The sequence below is a fragment of the Poecilia mexicana genome, unplaced genomic scaffold, assembly GCF_051168715.1.
Source record: "Poecilia mexicana isolate PSO_F unplaced genomic scaffold, ASM5116871v1 scaffold_19, whole genome shotgun sequence".
Classification (NCBI taxonomy): domain Eukaryota; kingdom Metazoa; phylum Chordata; class Actinopteri; order Cyprinodontiformes; family Poeciliidae; genus Poecilia; species Poecilia mexicana.
Genome location: NW_028263388.1, coordinates 8,646,493 through 8,665,314, shown reverse-complemented (window position 1 = coordinate 8,665,314; position 18,822 = coordinate 8,646,493). Strand labels below are relative to the sequence as shown.

At 39.9% G+C, this 18,822-nt stretch overlaps 1 protein-coding gene across 1 annotated transcript in view; it reads right to left on the bottom strand.

The window, feature by feature from the left end:
• The window catches only part of dnah9 (dynein, axonemal, heavy chain 9), a 166,605-nt gene extending 148,200 nt beyond the window's left edge, over window positions 1–18,405 (bottom strand). Inside the window, exons 1-12 of the mRNA XM_088000949.1 lie at window positions 17,974–18,405; window positions 16,468–16,664; window positions 16,232–16,390; window positions 14,990–15,120; window positions 14,687–14,898; window positions 8,448–8,681; window positions 8,154–8,321; window positions 7,628–7,744; window positions 7,360–7,510; window positions 6,194–6,308; window positions 5,963–6,031; window positions 672–798 (exon numbers count right to left, since the gene is read on the bottom strand). Of these exons, the coding sequence (XP_087857075.1) occupies window positions 672–798; window positions 5,963–6,031; window positions 6,194–6,308; window positions 7,360–7,510; window positions 7,628–7,744; window positions 8,154–8,321; window positions 8,448–8,681; window positions 14,687–14,898; window positions 14,990–15,120; window positions 16,232–16,390; window positions 16,468–16,664; window positions 17,974–18,405 (2,112 nt within the window). The remainder of the gene's footprint in view (window positions 1–671; window positions 799–5,962; window positions 6,032–6,193; window positions 6,309–7,359; window positions 7,511–7,627; window positions 7,745–8,153; window positions 8,322–8,447; window positions 8,682–14,686; window positions 14,899–14,989; window positions 15,121–16,231; window positions 16,391–16,467; window positions 16,665–17,973) is intronic.
• Between the last annotated feature and the right edge of the window lie 417 nt (window positions 18,406–18,822).

Genomic DNA, 18,822 nt, shown 5'->3' with positions numbered 1-18,822 from the left:
ATCCACAAGCTATAGAAATCCACAGCTCAGTCAGGAAAAAAAAAAACTGTCACAGTCAGGAGGAGGGTCTTATCTGTAAGAATCCGCTCATGTACATTAATAACTCTCCCCTGTTTCCTGTAACAGGAAGTTGTGTCGCCGCCGTTAGAACATTTAGCAACGAGTACACGACGCTGATTGGCAGCGCCAAGACCCTCCTCCTGGCTCTGATTGGTTGTTTTTGACCAGGCGCGGTACATACATTTTTCTTTAATAAAATGTACATACTCCAGCTTTAAGGAAACTAATCAAATCATCTCCAGAAAAAGTCTCTAAATATTTTAGGATTTTTGGAAAGTAAAAAAAAATATTTTTGTTATCCTAATTGACCTGAAGCAGCCTGTGGGGGGAAATAAGGTTATGCAACTCGTTCTACAGTTAATGTAGAAATGCCTGCTTATTGTATTGCCAACAGAATTGCAACATACACTATAGTACTTCAGGAATCAGGAATAATTATTGCTTCTTTCCCTTAAATAAAAGCAGCAAAATCACACCACACATCTTTATTTTGCCTGCTTGTGTAAATCCTGTGAAACCTTTTCCTATTCCTGCTCAAGGTCATGCCATAAATAAGAGCGTCATCACGGCCCGAGCTCATTCTCAACGGCGTGTGAGGTTAGCATAAGAACCTGCGGGTTGAAATTGACAGAGATCAGATGAGTGTCCAAGTCTCGGCTGATTAACGGCGAGCTGAGGCTGTGCTGCGAGCTCTCGCCCACGGCCTCCGTCCACGTCATGTACGCGCCGGCCGAGTATCTGGAATACCAAACACAGAGAGAACGAGCTGTGATCACTATCGGGCACGAGTTCCTCTAGACGGCAAAAAAACCAAAAAAAAAACAATCTGCAACGTTAGCATCCACAATGCTTCACATTCCCACTTAAAGAGCTCGGCTTTAATTTCCACAGCGGCAGATGAGTACACGGGGCCCCCGTGGAAATTAGCATAAGCGACGAAACAAGCAGCTAAAAGGCGTATGATTGAGGCGTTTTGTCAACCCTCGGAGGTTGTAAATAGAACGAGGGGCGTGATCCGCCTGTCCGCGTCTAGCAGACAATAAAGGGCAGAGGGAGTGTTAGGTGTGTGTGTGGAGTGTGGGGTGTAATATGGGGATAAACGCTGATTCATCTGCGAGAGGCGGCAAACAGACAAGATGTCAGGGCTCTCTACGTCTATATCAATCTGTAAATAGCCACATTTATGATGAGGACTCGGTCGGCCGCGCGCCGCGTGCGCCTTATTGAATCTCTGCTGTGAGCTTCATTTCCTGATAGTGGCACCGCAGACACAGAGGCAATCAAATGCCTCGGTCACGGCCATAAATCACACCGCATTTCGTCTGCGGGGGTAAATGAGTGAGGATGCCAGTCCTGCTCCTAAACAGAATATGTATAATAATAATAGTGGCATTCATCGGAGGCAGCTGAGACGATTATTACCGAGGAAGAAGGGCTCTAATTTCTGACGGGGAGTAAATTGTGGGCAAAGAACTCGCCGTGTTCATCATCCCATTACTCCGTTCTGGGGGACACGGAGTGAAGGAGTAATTGTAAGCTTGTGAAGCGCCAAAGAAGCAGCACCTTCGATCTGGGTAGTGTAGAAGCACAAGGACTTATATCACACACTACATTTTGAGAATGTGTAACTCATTACTCCCCCCCCCCGCCCCAGAATTTTAAGTTTAGCTAAAAACATTTTGGATTTTCTTTAAAATCGCAGTTTTGAGCAGAGTAGTGAACCTATTCTTTTTATCTGGTTCAGTTTCTTTATTATTATTATTATTTTTACATTGGTTGCTCTACTTCTCATTGCACTGACTGAACAAATTAAAGTTGTGTTGTTTTCACATGTTTGAACAAACTTGTGAAGCTATTGGTGTATTTATGTTTTATGATATCTCTGCACCGGTGCAGAGATATCAAATAGATTAGTAATTCAGTACCTTTATGCCTGTGTATTAAAGGAAAAACATTTTAAGCCAATTCAGTGGTGCTTTTCTGTGTCCGTACTAAACCTCAGACATCGGCTTCGGTAGTGAAGAAAGGGGATCGGTGCGTCCCCTAGTTGCAGTATTTATTTTTTTGTCAATTAGTTTTGAAAACATTTTACACCAATAGGAATATTCATAATGTAAGGGCATATCAGAGGTGAAATACATTTCCCTGTTTTCATCTGGGTAACTTCCACGTCATCAATGAAACTTAAAAAAACGTTTGATTTGTACTATTGTGGTACGGCATCGTTGTTTGGGTCAGAGCGCACTATGGTATTTGTTCAATGAACTACATAAATATAAAGCGTCTGTTAGAACATAAGACCAAAACAAAAGCTTTAAACAACAAACAACACAACGTAATATCAATTACATTCCCTTTCAATTGTCTGTATCGTTCCTGACCTGTTCTTCTGGCAGAACATATTTCTTCTGCACAATCTGTGAATTACACAAATGTACATGAATATAAAAGCATCCAGATAAATGTGGGTAAACTCCGTTATCAAAGAAAAATGCTTAGCAAAGGGATTTTTGAAGCAGATCTGCCTTTAAATCCAGGACTATTGGCGCACACATTTGTGCATTTTTGTAAAAAAAAAAAAAAAAAACAAAAAGATAACTTTTGGTAAACTGAGGACGGGCAGATTGCCTTAAAATGTTACAAACAAAAAGTTGAGCATGAATTCAACTTTCTGTTATCAAATCTGTATTCATAATTTACTTTTAAATTAAGCATTAAAATACAGTCCATTTTTGGTTGCACAGGGAAGCTGCTGATAGCTAGTTATCTACGAATAGCCTTTTGGGCTAAAGCCTAAATTTAAGAGCCAAATGGTTCTTTTAGAACCAATCGTTCTTTTACTAAATAAAACCCTAAACAAGCTGACAAATCCAGGTAGTTTAGAATGTAGATGCTGAAGAAATTTTTTTTCCCCTAATCTTGGTAAAAACTGTTTAGTAAGAAATTAAAGGAAAAGAAGTACAATGTCAAAAGATTGCATCTTCTATTTCTGCAACAAACTGGGCATAAATTGTACATTAGTGATGGCATAAACTTTATACATGAATACTTTAAGAAGACAATGAAGAAAAAACATGAACTGACCTTTTTTTAAAAAAAAACTTCCTATCACATGAGGCACAATAGCAGCGACTCCATAACTAATGAGTTGATGAAGGTCAAGTCTCTGGGTGAGCATATAAAATCCTAAAAACAGTTAACTTATGATGATCATTTTAGTAATCGATTATTCTTTGTGATTAATTGATAAATCAGATTTTTAAAAATCGCAATGTTCTACACACTTTTCATTTAACCACTTAAGCCTTTTTTTATACTAACTGACTATTAGAAATACATTAAAATATGCAAATAAACAAATAATTCAATTCCTTCTGTAAGCAAGAAAAATACTTTTTTTATTTCCGCTAATGTGCAAAAATACAGCATTCATTTGAATGCTTTGACTAGACCACTTGAGGAGTTTAGGGTAAAATATGCTTACAAATAAACGTGTTTGTATCTTAAATGAGAAATGTATGTTTATTTTTGACTTAATTTCTGCTCTGAATATGTTGTTCTCTCAACATACTCCATTTTTGAGGTGACCAGTTACCGATTAATCAATTACTAAATGACTGACGACTATTTTAATAATCGATTCATCACCATTCGTCCGATTAATCGTTTCAGCCCTGAGCAAACCTGAATAAATTTACAATAAACACTAATAATAATAGCACAAAAAAAACCTGAATTGAGGTCAATACCTTCTCTCCAAGAACATAAGGACTTGCTCTCTACTCTAGTAAGAACAAGAACAATGTACTTTCTAGCCAGAATCTGTCCTACTTGACAAGAAATCAATTGCAGAATTCATCCGTAAGTCTCTGCTGCTGTTGCAGACACTTCAAAAGACAAAAAAAAAAAGTTCTGCTCAGAATATGCATCAACAACAAAGAGCACGAAGCCCCAAACCAGGGCTGGATGATTTGATTTTGTTCTTGCAGCCAATGGGAGAAGAAACTTCTCTGTTCCTCTGAAGTGTACATTGATCTGTACTGCTACAATACCGAGCTCTATACGGACAAAACAGATGTTCCAGTTACGGTAATCAGTCCTCGTTTACAGCTACAATATGTGTGGGTTCATTTTGGCCTCACTGACAGGTACCGCTCTGCATGAATTAATCTGCATCTACAAGGAGAGACGGTTTAAAACACTGGTCTCTGTTGGCACACGGCTAATTTAAACGAATGGCTGGATAAGAGGCTTCTGCAGGAACTGATGGCATGATGCCGGGGAGGTAATGCAGTCGTTTCATTCTGCTGTCCTGGAGCAGAAACATGTCTGAAACATGGAGGACCATCATCATCATCATCATCATCACTACTACTGAACGTCATTAGTGAAGAGCTTTTAATCTGCGCTAAGTTTTATTAAAAGTTTATTAAAAGTTTAGTAAACATTACAAAAAAAAAACAAAACTATTATTCAAAATGTAATTATGGCAGGTCCTTCCTCCCAGCAGCTGTTTTGCTCTCAATGTTCCATTTCTGGTAGATAACCTGTCATTATTGGAAATTAAAACCTCTGTCAAACTTATATTCAGTCATCCAAGAAGTTTGTATCTGACAGGAAACAAGACGTGAATCTCTCAGAAAATAACACCCGACAGAGAGTGCGTCATTTACGCTAACACCTAAACATTTCCAAATGGTTTCCGAAAACACACAGCAGTCAAATCCTCATATTTGCTGACAGGTTTTTTGCACGTTTCACCTGCTGTTCCAAGGATTTATCTTCGGTTACGAGTTGCAATTCCACGATTGGACGGTCAAATCGATTTCTGACTTTCTTCACAGATTCTGTCGGATTCCAAAACATTAATACTACTAATAGTCAGAAAAACGAAATAAATGATTGCTTTAAAACCTAAATCTAATAGGAGTATGAATAACTCCGGGCTGAACTGCAACCTCTTAGCAAAGAACATAAAAAAATAACTCCTTGTACGAAAAAAGATGCATCAAAAAAGTGTTTCCACGAGGAATATTCCAGTCAGGGAGCTTATGAAGAAAAACATAAAGGCTCGCTAAACTTTTAAATACTTTTTAATCTCTTATCATGGCTGCCAATAAGACACTTCTGGGTGATTTTTATCAGTTCGGAGAGCAAAAACAGAACATTGGGCTTCACCCTGCGCCTGTTTGGAAATGCGAAAGATAAAGAAACCATTCCGTGTCGCGGCTAACGTTAAATTAGTTTTGATTCTAATATGATATTTAACTCACCCGGCGAAAGCAGCAAAAAAAGAAACAGAAAGGCTAGATATATTCATAGGATGTGTTGAAATATTCCCTCGGATGTTTACTAACACAAAACATGTCATACTAAATGAACACTTTTTTTTTCATTGACCACAGGAAGGTTTATTTGTGTGTGTGTGTGTGTGTGTGTGTGTGCGTGTGTGTGTGTTGTATGAGTCCATTGCTCACTTGGCATCAGCGAGCAGCGACAGTGCATATGGGATTATGGGAGTCCTGCGGAATGATCTGCAGAGCAGCACCGAAGTAATGAGAACATAAATCATGGCCAGAACTGCATGCCGACACGCTGATCCACAAGAGACCGCTTCATGAATGCTAGGCAGTAAACTAACAAAATTACAAATGCTCACTTTACAAAAAACAAAAAAAACACAGCATCATGTAGGGGAAGGAAAATGTCATTAACGGTTATTATTTAACAAACACGCTTCCTGTTTTAAGCTTCTTCTTTTTTTCTACTGTTAACTTACAGAGCAAGTAAAGCGAAGTCTTCCTGCTCACCCTTTCTGTCCTGTTGTTTTATTCAGTGACACATATATGATGACACACACTGTAAGATGAGATAATGCCCACACACACACACACACACACACCTGTCCAACAGTTGCGTCATCTCCTCATAATTCTGGATAACCCTGGCTCCTTCCGCAGACTCCAAGCACCTGATGAAAGTTTACAATAAAGTTCATGTCGATTTATTACAGCACTTTTTAAGAGGCTTTTAAAAGTGGTGACTTCATTCTGAGACCCTCAGAAAAGAGGGAAAACATCAAGTTTGATTTTTTTGTTGTTGTTTTATTCATCTATGTTGAGGAGCAACTCACGAGGGGAAGAGGAGCCTCAGTTTGGTGAAGGGGACCCGGATGCGCTGCTGCAGCTCGTGAGCCCATCTCAACCCTCCAGATACCTCTGGCATGTTCTTATTGGTTGGTGCTGAGCCTGAGGAGGACAAACATTGCACAGAATTACACAGACATGGAGTTTTCATGCAATGTGTAGCTAATAAATATTAGCTAAAAATGTCCTGGTCTTCAAAATGTTGCTTAATGTTCTTACTAAGTTGTTATACCCTTCTGGGGTGTCAGTGTACATATGTTAAATAAGTTCTAGACAGATTTAATTGGTAACCCTAAATCTGATAATTGGTTTGAACACCTAAGGCAGAAAATAACATTTGAAATAATTGGCAATACATTTTTCCATCATTGCTGATTCTGGTCCACTCTTCTCTGCAGATTTCTTATTGCAACATCTCTGTTTTGCTTTTAGTATATGTCGCCCTGTCAGGTTCTATGATATCTAACGGTGGCAGAAAATCTTCCATGTAAAAGCAACCAAAACTCCAGATGAAGAAATCTGTGTCAAATTTGTATTTTTGTCAAGTTTCTTTACAGTCCAACTTCCATTTCACAGAACCTGCCTGACTAAACTTTCTTCCCCAGATTACGAGAGGCGCCGTTTTCCTCTTTAGACGGCATAACTGTTCTTTAGGGGAAAGAAGCGGAACAACCTGAACGTGGCGAATGAGAATCATTTCCACGCAGTCAAGCAGTCCAGTCACATAGCGTGATACGAGGGAGGCTTCGAAATGCGCTTTGACAAGGGGGGGGTGCTGCGTTCAAGACTTGCGAAGTCAGCAAGTTTCCGGTGATTGTGTTCTTCTAAATTAATAAGTTTTAATGTCAAGACTATTCAAAGTTTCATAAATTTCAGGGTGTCCTTGAAGCGTTCCAGTGGACCTCACTGTTCACTGAGCACAAAATTATTTCCTTAACTATTATTCAGCTTTTTTCCCCCCTTTCTTTCTGATGGAGGCTTGTAAGGAAGTTGCATCAAAGACGCCCTTCCTATTCAAACATTAAAAGCCAGCTCACCAAAACACACAAATTGCTCTGAAGCATAAAGTAAGGCTTTGAGTCTTTTCCTAAGCCTCATCTCATAAACTGAGGTAAAGATCTAATGTTATTACAGATATCGCTTTGAATCTCACCCAGCTCCTTCATGGCTTTCATCTGTTTGTTGTAAAGCTGTTTACAGGAGTCTAGCTCTTTGTCAAACAGGGACAAAAGGAGGGGATATTTTCCCACGACATCGACGGCGATCAGCGGACGCTCTGTCAGGCCGCCAAACATTTCCAGGACCTGAAAAGTCAGAGAAATTAAAAAAGAAAAAAAAAAAAAAGAGAGAGATTGAAATCTTTACATAGGCGTGTGCCCACGGATTTGTTCACGTACGGAAGGGAGATTGTGCTACGAGACCTTAAAGGTGTGCTCCAGTCCTGAGGCGTCATCAAAAGCCTGACAGAAGATTGCCCCTAGGCGGCGATCTGCGTCATCCACCTTCAGCTTAAAGTCCCTCACATCTCCTTCGAATTCCTGCAAGGCAAACTGCTCAGCGGGAACGGTGGCCACAGCATCACACCGCGGGGCCGATGTAACCCAAAGCCAGCATAGCATATTGCTTTTTACGTCTGACTGACTCCCAAAGTTATTCGGCTAAGACTGACTGCTCCTTACAAGCAAAATAAATTGCCTTGTCCCGATGTGAAGAGAGGAAAATCTGCAACTTACTTGGCATTTAAAATAGAGGGGGTGGGGGATAGAGAGCAAGGGGTTTGGCAGGAACACGACTTGTTTAGCAAAAAGCCGAGTGACCAGGCAGCTGTGGCGGTAGGTTATTCTGGAGAAGCCTTGCTGTTCTCAAATAAATAAGTTGACCATAGAGTTGCTACGGATACACAACCCTCATCGAAAGAGCACCACAATCCATAGCTGTGATACATACCGTGTTGGTGGCGTCTAAGCAGTCATACGGCTTTTCTGTGAAGACCCTGTAGGAGTCCAGGAACTCTTGATAGAGCAACTGGATCTGAAGGCTAAGAGCTCTTCCTCGGATGCCTCCAATCTCCAGTTTCTCAAGCTTCATCAGGTCCAAATACGTTGACAGGACATCCTGTGATGAAACAACATAGGGAAGCACGTCACAATCAAACACAACATCGGGATCTCAGTCGTCAAATAAGTTCCAGAAACAAAGATTTTGCTGCTTTTTTATCTGTGAAAGCCCTCCCATGTTTACCTTTATATTTTCCAGTGTGCTGATAAATTGATCCAACCTTGAGAAAACCAGCATTGGGGAAAAATCCCAAGGCCTAACCATGATACCATTCTTCTGGTACTTCCTCAGGTTGGCCCTGTGGTCCTCATAGGTGCTCCTGAAGAGCCGCAGGACCTCCAGGCTCGTCTGGACCCTCACAAGACTCTCGGCGGGTTCTCCTGTCAGAACCTCCTCTGGAACTAGATACACCCTGGCCTGATTGTTGGAGATCAATAACATGTTAGCTTGGCTTTGCTAGGCTTGTGATCCACAGTACATTTGCTGTAGTAACAGCTGGATGGGCTGAAGTAGTGTGATTATGTCTACTCGCTGAACTTTCAAATTTCAATTGCCACAATCGGCCTTCTGAGGACATTCATGATCCTAAAGTGTCCTGTAAAAAGTTGGACACTCCTGTTTTAAACCAAAACTGGAACACAGTTAGATTGTGGTTGGTGTCATTACCAGATGAAAGTTTTTACCCCCCTCATTCTTCATGGTTGATGGAAACTCTACCTACTATTTTTATCAGATGTGAAAAACTCTTGAGTTTCTTCTAAAGCAGGGGTCCCCAAACTTTTTCCTGCGAGGGCCACATGACTGTTCCCATTTCTGGCTGGGGGCCGGTCTTAGTTTTTCGAGAAAGAAACCTTAGAAAAGTTTTGTGACGGGGGGGATTGGGGGGGGGGATTGGGTGGGGTTGGGGGGAGACAGTGAAACTGTGGACGTGGGAGGGGGGGGAGAGTGGACCGGGAGGGGACCGGATTACTGCCGACGACATATTAGCGTTTGTAGATAGATTTTTACCCAGAATGCAAATGGAAAAAAAACGTGAGAGAAACGGTGACTGGTACTGACTAGTATATATTCCATTGAGGAAAACTAAGTTTCATATCTGCTCAAGAGCCCTCCTGGTGGTTGAAGAAAAATCCACATATATATGAAAAAAAAACACTAAATGCTCTCTGGTATTGTTCAGGGGGCCGGACCAAATGAGGAGGCGGGCCGGATCCGGTATTGTTCAGGGGGCCGGACCAAATGAGGAGGCGGGCCGGATCCGGCCCGCGGGCCGTAGTATGGGGACCCCTGTTCTAAAGCCATTGTCTCTGAAAGAGCTTACGTTTGCATCTATGCTCCCCCTGTAGGTGGTCCATTATAATCTCCTTACATTTTACAACAGAATGTGCCATAATGTCATAATCACATAATAAGAATCAGAATATACTGATTTATTGATCCCCAATGGGAAATTTCTTATTTTGTTGACAAGCTACAAGCTACTCCCATACAAATATCCAAGCAAATACAAGTAAAACTATATATATATAATATATATATATATATATATATATATATATATATATATATATATATCTCAAATAGTGTGGCTCTATCCCATGATGGGTGTTATTACTTTTGTTGGCATTTTGAGTAACCATGGCGACGTAATTAGCGGAAAATTAGCCAAATTCAAATCAAAACAAATTATAACTGCCATGTTTTGTGTCAGTTACACTGAGGCGAGCAGAGATGTAGAGAACTACAAAGATGGTGGAATGCTCAGTTCCTACAGAGGAGGGCGGAGCTTCCAGTTAGCTACTACAAACAAAATGGCAGCAGAGCAAAGGAATTAAGTTCCATGTGACTCATGAAACTCGATGCCCATAAACTGCAAAATTCTGCAAAATTCACCAAATGCACAATTCTTGTTAACCACTTTGGACTGTCAAAATAACAGCAACGCATACCCAACAAAATAAAAGTCTTCACATTTTTCACAGCAGGTATTTGCTGGTTTAATTCAACCACTGTTACACAAGGGATTAGTGAGGACTTTTAAAATGAAGCTGCTTACTGAAAATATCAAAATAAAAGCCTCAATATTTCTCTCAGGTCAGTTGTAAAGCAAGGCTAAAATGTTTATGCTTTTTGAACAATAACAATATTTGTTGTTAATCTGTTGCTAAGAGATGAGCTCGTTTTCTGGTAACGGAAGTGCCACGAAGTAAACATCTAATTCTTACTTTTGCAAAATTTACCTGTAAATTTCTTTTGTCAAAGCAGGTAAGCAGTATTTCAAATGAGCTTGTTTTATTTACAATGATATTAGTTATTAATTTGGCGTTAAGAGATGAGCGTTTTTTTTTCTGGTAGTGAACTATCACGAAGTATAAATCAAATTTTTACTTATGTAATACATTTACCACCATGACAATTTCTTTTTTTTTCCACTTTTCTGCCAAATTCACCAAATGTGCAATTCTTGTTAAGTAGTGTTGAGAACGAGAGTCTCAATCGATGAATCATAATTTGTATTGACACACGGAGCATAAAATCAGCCAAGGAAAGCATTCAGACTTTACTTATTTTATTAACTTTCAGCGCTGAAAGGAGACGCTTTACCATTACATCCGAGAAGAGTTTCTAAAAAAGTCTGTGCAGCGTCTGAGGAGAAAGAGGAGGGCAGCTGATTATATGAACTGAAGACACTCCCTGAAATCACACCATGTCTCTGTGGCCTGATAAGTTTCTGTTTCTCGTGAGAAATATGCTTGGTGTCTAACAGAATCAAAAATGTAACTCTTTACTATGGGCCCTTTGTCTAACAGCGTGTGACTCTTTCTCGGTAGTGTAAGATAAATAGTATTTCAAAATAACTTTTTTTTAACAATAACAGTATTTGTACTTAATCTGTTGCTAAGAGATAAGCATGTTTTCTGGTAATGGCAGTGCCACGAAGTAAACATCAGATTTTTCTTGCGTAAAGTTTAAAACTGTAAATTTCAAATAAACAGTATTTCAAAAGAGCTTCTGTTTTATAAACAATAATATTAGTTATTAATTTGGTGTTAAGAGATGAGTGTCTTTTTTTTCAGATAACGAACTGCCACGAAGTATAAAACAGATTTTTACTTTTATAATATATTTACCACCAGTGACAAAAAAACAAAAACATTTTCATTTTTTTGCAAAATTCACCAAATGCACAATTCTTGTTAAGTAGTATAAGTAGTATTTCAAAAGAGCAGAAGAAATCTTATGTTTTATGAACAATAGCAATATTTGTTGTTTATCTGTTGCTAAGAGATGAGCTCGTTTTCTGGTAACGGAAGTGCCACGAAGTAAACATCTGATTTTTACTTTTGCAAAATTTACAAACTGTAAATTTTTTGTGTCTATGCAGTATTTCAAAAAACCTTATGTTCTTTAAACAAAAATATTACTTATTAATTTGGTGTTAAGAGATGAGCGTGTTTTTTTTTCTGGTGGCTAACTGCCACAAAGCAAACATCCGATTTTTACTCTTGTGATGAATGTCTGTTTTATAATATATTTACCACCAATGACAAAAAAAAGCTTTTCACTTTTCTGCCAAATTCACCAAAATGCTCAATTCTTCTTAAGTAGTAAGTGGTGTAAGATAAGTAGTATTTAAAAGAGCAGAAGAAATCTTATGTTTTTTGAACAATAACAATATTTCTTGTTTATCTGTTGCTAAGAGATGAGAGCGTTTTCTGGTAACGAAGTGCCACGAAGCTGACTTTGACTTTCGCACAAGTAGAAATCAGAAGGCAGTGCATTAATATTAGCACAAACATTAGCAGTGCACTGACTCTCACTAGCAGTCTAGCAGTAGTCTTTTCTTTAAAATAAGCTTTTTAGCTATTATTTCATTTATTAGCCATGTTTAATACACTGAATGGAGGAAGTCAATGTAAGACAACATGCTAGTGATGCCCCACATGTCACTGGTTGCATTTAGGCTAACATTAACATTTCGTTTAAATTTAGCTTATACACCAATTTTAACATACTTAGTGGAGTAAGTTCATGTTACTCAACATGCTTGTGACTCTCCACGTGCTATTGAGTATATTCTACCTTACTTCATTTTTAGCATCAGAATGCTGAGTTACACACTTTGGCAGGCCCCATTTAAATTTCTTCAGAAATGTTCTAGTTTTAAGTGTTCTCTTAACTGAATTACCGAATTAACTGAACAACTGAATTACTGTTATGGTCCAAGATGATTATAACATCTTGGACCATTACGTAGTTCGATGTGAACTACGTATACACACATGATGTTCTAGCTGTGACTGTGAGATAATCTCACAACTAAGGCAGCCGGGGCTCCATGTGCCACACAAGGTGCTCTTTTTTTTCCCCGCTTAAACACCTGCCACCCAAAATGTTTGTGCATGTTACTGATCGTCAAACAACATGAGGCTCAACATCTACAATCATGGAGGTTTCATAATGTTTGTTTTTTAGATTTAGAAATAAAACCACATTTTCCGAGGACTGCCTAAGATTAAGCGCAGTCTGACAGTGTTCAAATCCGTTGATCCGATCGGTGAGTTTAGATGAGTTTACATGAAGAAGCAACCATAATGCTTCTTCATGTAGATACTCTGTCAGCACTGAGACTGAGCTCAGAACCTCCTGCGACGACAAACTCCGCGTGACTTTGGCATTTGGAGAGCAGAGGGTTGAAACAAATCTTCAGCTGTTTGAGCCGTGCAGTCTCATGGCAGACTGTGGAAACCTTCTGCTCTATCAGTTGAAAAGGATTACAGATCTAAGATGAAATGCTCACATCTAACTGCAGGGTTTTCTGCAAAGAAAGCAGGAAGTGTTTTGTTTTTTTACCTCCCACCCCGAGTTTCCTGCAGCAATGCCACAACTGATCAAACTTTGACGGAAAACAAATGTGCTGGTTTACGAAACCCTTTGCACATTTTCACATATTTCCTACCTGTTCAGTAGCATAGTTCAGTGTATTTTATTGGGTGTTTGTGTGAAAGTCTTACAGTCACAAGTACTGAGTAATAATCATAGTAAAATGATACATGATGTTCATTTTATAGTAAACTCAAGTCTAAACTTTTTCCAGGTCTTTACTGCTATAAGTCTACACTTGGATATTAAACATTTTGTTTTATATCTATAAGAATCAATATGCTTATAACTAAGTTTTTAATATTTCATATTAATATACCCTAATATGCATAAACAGTGGAAATTGTCTTACAACTAAAGGCTAACATCCACCGTCTTCCTTATCGCTCCTCTTTCCTGCAGCCAATCACTGCCAAGGAAAATAAATGGCACTCCTCGATTGGCTGCTTCTCAAACACCAGCCAGTAGCGTATTATCAAGTAGCATTGCACAAAAGCTCCCCAATCTGCATTTTAAAAACATATAAATATATATTTGAAATAAAGTTGATGCAAAAAATTCATGAATAGGTGAGTAGTCCATGAATAATTTGGAGGTACTCCTGACAGAAAAATAAACCAACAGATGAAAACTGTAAAGCAAAAACTCAAAATTTGGTCTCATCTGACCTTATTTTCCATAATGTTTGCCGTTGGCCATAGATTTGCCTCAGCCGATCTTAAAACAAGATTCCCCTGAAGGCCAAGTTTGTGGACTACACAGCTAACAGTTGTCCTGTCGACGGGTTTAACCCACCTAAGTTGAGGATCTCTGCACAATTTCTCTGTTAAAATCCCACTAAAACACTTTGGGCTTTAAGTTTAGAAACTTTCCAAGGGTGTGAATAATTTTGCCTGGCACTGTATAAGTCTCTCCCCGGTTGATTTGTTACTTTTCATTGTATTGTTTTTTATTATTGCGATCATAAGGCTGTGTTGTTCAGTAGAGCTCCATGTCAAAACTTAGATGTAATGTATTTATCAGTTCACTTTATATTCTGCTCATGGGGTAAACATGGCCTCTGGGATGAATAATGCAAATATTCCAAACTGACACAATAAACAGGGAGTTTTTTTTTGTTTTTTTTTTACACATCAGAACACCGGCTGTTTTCTAAACTCAAACCTCTGTGTTCGCTGTGCTTATTTTCCACAGGAGATAAATCAACCTGCAGCTCAGTTCTGCCCTGGGCCTGCTGAGCTTTTTTTTATCCCCCCCCCATCTTGCCCTGGTGACTGACAGGACCTTCCTCTGAGAGGATTTCTGAAGCTGTTATTATTTGGGGAGAAATTTTATCCCCCTCCCCCCCCCAAAAAAAAGGGCCACAACAAATCAACAAAAACCTTAGAATGCACCTCCTATGGAACAGTGAGAGATTTCACGATGAAGAAAAAGCAAAAAAAAATTGCCTAGAAAGATATTACTAAACTTTGCCCAGAATCCTGCGTTGTAAAAAAAACAATAAAAATAAAATTAATAATGAGAGAATCTGAGCCAACCTGCTGTATGAGGAGGTTGCAGGTCTCCTGCAGCAGGACGATGAGGCGTCCTGGTGTGTTGTAGTATCTGGAGTTGGCCCACACCAGGCACACCATGTGCATAAGAGCTTTAATTTGACCTTTGACATCAGGGAACTCCATGTTTTCCACTTCCTCAAACAGACGCTGCAGCGGCGTCAGGTAGGTACAAATGTCCTGGGCTTCCTCCAGAGCTGCCAAATGATAATAATCCGTTTGTTTTACTTATTGCTTGTAAAAAATAAATAAATAAACTTCTCATCATAAACGAAGCAACGATTTCACCTGCAAGGACGTCTCGCTGCATGTTAACCAAAGCAGGATAATAGCTGCTCTCCACAGCCTCCATCAATGCCTCCATCTTTTTCACTTTGCAGGAGTTCAGCTGAGAGTGGATGCACTCCAAATCTGCATATCTTACAGGGGGAGAAAAGAAAACAAATCCCAAAATGTTTCAGTCAAATCTTCACAAATACCCAGAATCACACTGGGAGTCCATTACTGAGAGTTTCTGCCGGGTTCCCCATAAAGTACTTTGAATTTTAGGACAATCACTTCCTTTGAAAGTCGTGTTCTCGTATTTTCTTTCGTTGAAGTAAAGAACAAACTACTTCTTTACATCCATCACATACGATCCCAAATGTCTTAAAGCATTCAGCTTCCATGCATCACAAATCAGGAGGAAACGTCCAGAAAACTGCAGAACAGCTGAAACACTGATTGCCTTTAAATCTAGACTAAAAACACATCTGTTGTTTTTCAAAAAAATGAACTGGCACTTGTTTAAAGGTTTCAGTTGTTGACATCTATGACTCTGTATTCTTGTGTTGTAATGATGTAAAGCACTTTGAAGTGCCTTGTTGATGATACAAATAAAGTTTATTGTTGTAACATGTAACATTTTTAGTATTTTTGCCAAGCCCTGGTGCATATGGAATATTTTTTTGTCATGATTAACATGAACCTCCAGTTTGCTTAGCCTGCTGAAATGGAGAAATCAAGTAAAAAACACCATAGCAACATGATTCTATCTCTGTCTTTCAAAGGGGACGTTGATGAACTGATAGATTAATTTTTGAATGACAGTCAAAACGAATCCTTTGAAGCATCAGAACAAAACTAAGTTCTCTTTGTGATCCGTCGGAAAGCAGATGGAACGTCTAACTGCTGTATATCTGCTGGAATGTCCTTTTTTTATTACCAGGTTTCTCATCCAGTCATGCAATAATTAGCTGCAGTTCACTGCTGCAAGATCTAATACCTGAGGTGCAGTTTGCTGTAATTTAGCAATAATTCTGCTAGGAAAGCAGATTTCCTACAATTGGAGAAAAGAACGGAGCACTGGGCCAAAAATTTCCATTTTTTACTCCACTGCACGGATGTTCTGAAACCTGATAATTCAGCAGCAACAGCAAGAGCTGACGAAATAATTCGGCATCGATCCTGAGGGGATGGGCTACAACAGCCAACGGCAGTGCTTACCAAAAAGCAGCCGGTGGCTACTCTGTAAAGATTGGAGGTCCTGACCTGTTGTTCCAGAAGAGCAGCTCGGCGTGGGGCGTAGGATGCTTTCCTCCCAGCACGGCCTCAGAGGAGTCTTTCTTGAGGACAGTGTGGATCTGATGGCTCCACTCGATCACCGCGGATTCCAAAGAGTGGATGATGCTCCTGTCCGCCGCCGCCCCGCTAACGTGCAACACGGGCAAACATGAAGGACGAACGATGGCTTGGTATGATGCTGAGAGTCGGCGCTCCATTCTTACCTTTGGTCTGCCTCCAGGGCAATTTGTTCCACTTTCTCGAAGCCCGCTGGGAGAGGAAGCAGGGTCTTGCCTTGGACTCGGCCTGACAAGACCAGCACGCCGGTTTTGAGAGAGTGGACATGGTGCTTAATGTCCTGAGACACAACGTGGGGCCAATTAATGTGGTTCTTCCTGTTGGAGAGCAGTGGAGCTACAACCTAAACGGGTGTAGGGAAAAGAAGTCTTAGAGGGTAAGAGATTGATTTCGCGAAGCCATTACAAGTTCTGACAGCAGTATGTTCATGTAAAAAAGGCATCAAACAGGGTGAGACCTTTTTTTAAAAAAAACTGTTTGTCATGTATTCCCTCATCAAAAACATACATGGAGTGTTGCTTTGATTCTTTCCCGCATGTTTGAGAAATCCTTTAATCTCCCACGGCAACCAGTCTGTTTGCAAAAACATCAGTTTTCATAAAGCTCTGAACTCCTAATCAGTCCGACGCTCCTCACACTAGCGTAATAAGAAGCATTGTTGTGATGACTTCCTGAAGGCGGAGTCTCAGAAAGAGCAGGAGCTTCTTAAAGAGACAGAGGCGCAATTTTAAATTTCAAATTACAGAGTCAAATGTGTTTTTAGTCATTTAAAATTTAACATTTGACTTTCAAATGACTTAAAAAACCTTATTTATCAAGAGAATATTTTAGAAATTCAGCATTTTCTTAACTGGAGGCAACATATTTACTTGATTGTATTATGAAATGACTGGAAAATACATACTGCCACCCCTTTAATTATGACTATCCAACCAATTAGCAGTGAAGAGCTTAAACATTTTGAAATAAAGGCAACTTTAACCATACAGTAAAATTCATGACTTTGACTAGGCCATTCTGAAAAAGGCCTATAAGAACAGTAATCAAGTAAACAAACTGACATACTGGTGCTTTTCAATAAACTTGCACATTATCAAAAAGTTTATTTATTCCAGTAACTTGACTTGTTGACTTAAGTGAAGCATGATACATAGATTAATGACACACAGATGGATGTTTTCAAGCCCTTCGTATTGTTAAATTCAACAATTTTCTGCTCAATGCTGACAGAAAACACAACATTTAGTGTTAAACCTGTTTAAAGGTTGTTATTTTCAGTGTGACTGATAAACCCCATTGGAATGCACTCTCTCTGCTCTCTCAATAATAAGATCTGATGGTGTGCCGCATACGGAATTCAACTTTCTGTGTATTTTTCAACACTTTTAGGTACTTTACATTCAGAAGTTCCTGCTTTTCCAGAGCAGTCTAATAATGTGCCTCTACTTTAAGTGAAACAAATCCCCCTGCTTTCTAATTGCCTTGGTGTAAAGCTGATAAATCTTGAGTAAATATACCTGAGAATCATCTATCTGTGTAATGGCACACCTTCGTAATCAGAGATCCAGCCTCAAAGTGGATGAGCAGAAATCCATCTGCTTATCCTGAGCCTCGTGTAATCATTACTACATTCTGCTCTGCTGCTCACTTACCTCCCCAACTAGAGCAGAAAACTGGTCCAGTGGAGCGGAAGACAGGTCTCCGTAGACCAATCTGTCTTTGATGGACTCTGGACTCAGCGCGGCTTTTTCTCTTTTCATAAAGTACACTGCCTTGTTTTTACGACTGCCGGCGAACGAGGTTGCGGGCTCCAGCAGTCCGGCTGCGCTCACGGACACCATCAGAGTCCTCTGCTCCGCCGTGTCCAGGAAGTCCTGCAGCACCTGCCTGCTGTCCTTGTCGGACACGCATTTTTCCCATCTGTCCGGCCTCACTTTGAGAGTTCTCAGCACGCAGTCGGCTATAAAATCCAGTCTTTTGTCCTCGGCGGCGGGTGACTCCTCCATGTCGGCTGGTTTCCCTCTGCTGTCCCCTGGGGTGGGCCCCGGCGAGTGTTTTGAACTGATTTGTGTCTCTGCCACCATGGCAACGATGTGTTTGCATTAATCTGGCCGTTGCTTAGGGGACACTTCTGACCCCAGACCTGACCCCGGGACAAGGACACCCGTCCTGCTGACAGGAATCCTGAATGACAGCTATTGTTCTCCGTCAGGCCTTTGTTGGGAGTGGGACGGAAAGTTGCAATGACAGTGTGGCCCTCTGAAGAACAACACTTCAGGTGATAAAGGGCCTTTATGTAAACACAGGGGTACTGTGAGAAGTGAGGAGAAGTTTAAGCCCCTCATGTTTCACATACAGTAAGAACAATTAAAAACTACCTCACAATATCCCGAAATGTTTCGGAATGAATACAAATGTTGCAGAATAATCTTTAAAGTGTTCCTACCAGTTTAGCATATCTACAGACGTCTTTGACATTTCTTCTTTTTTAAGACTCGCCA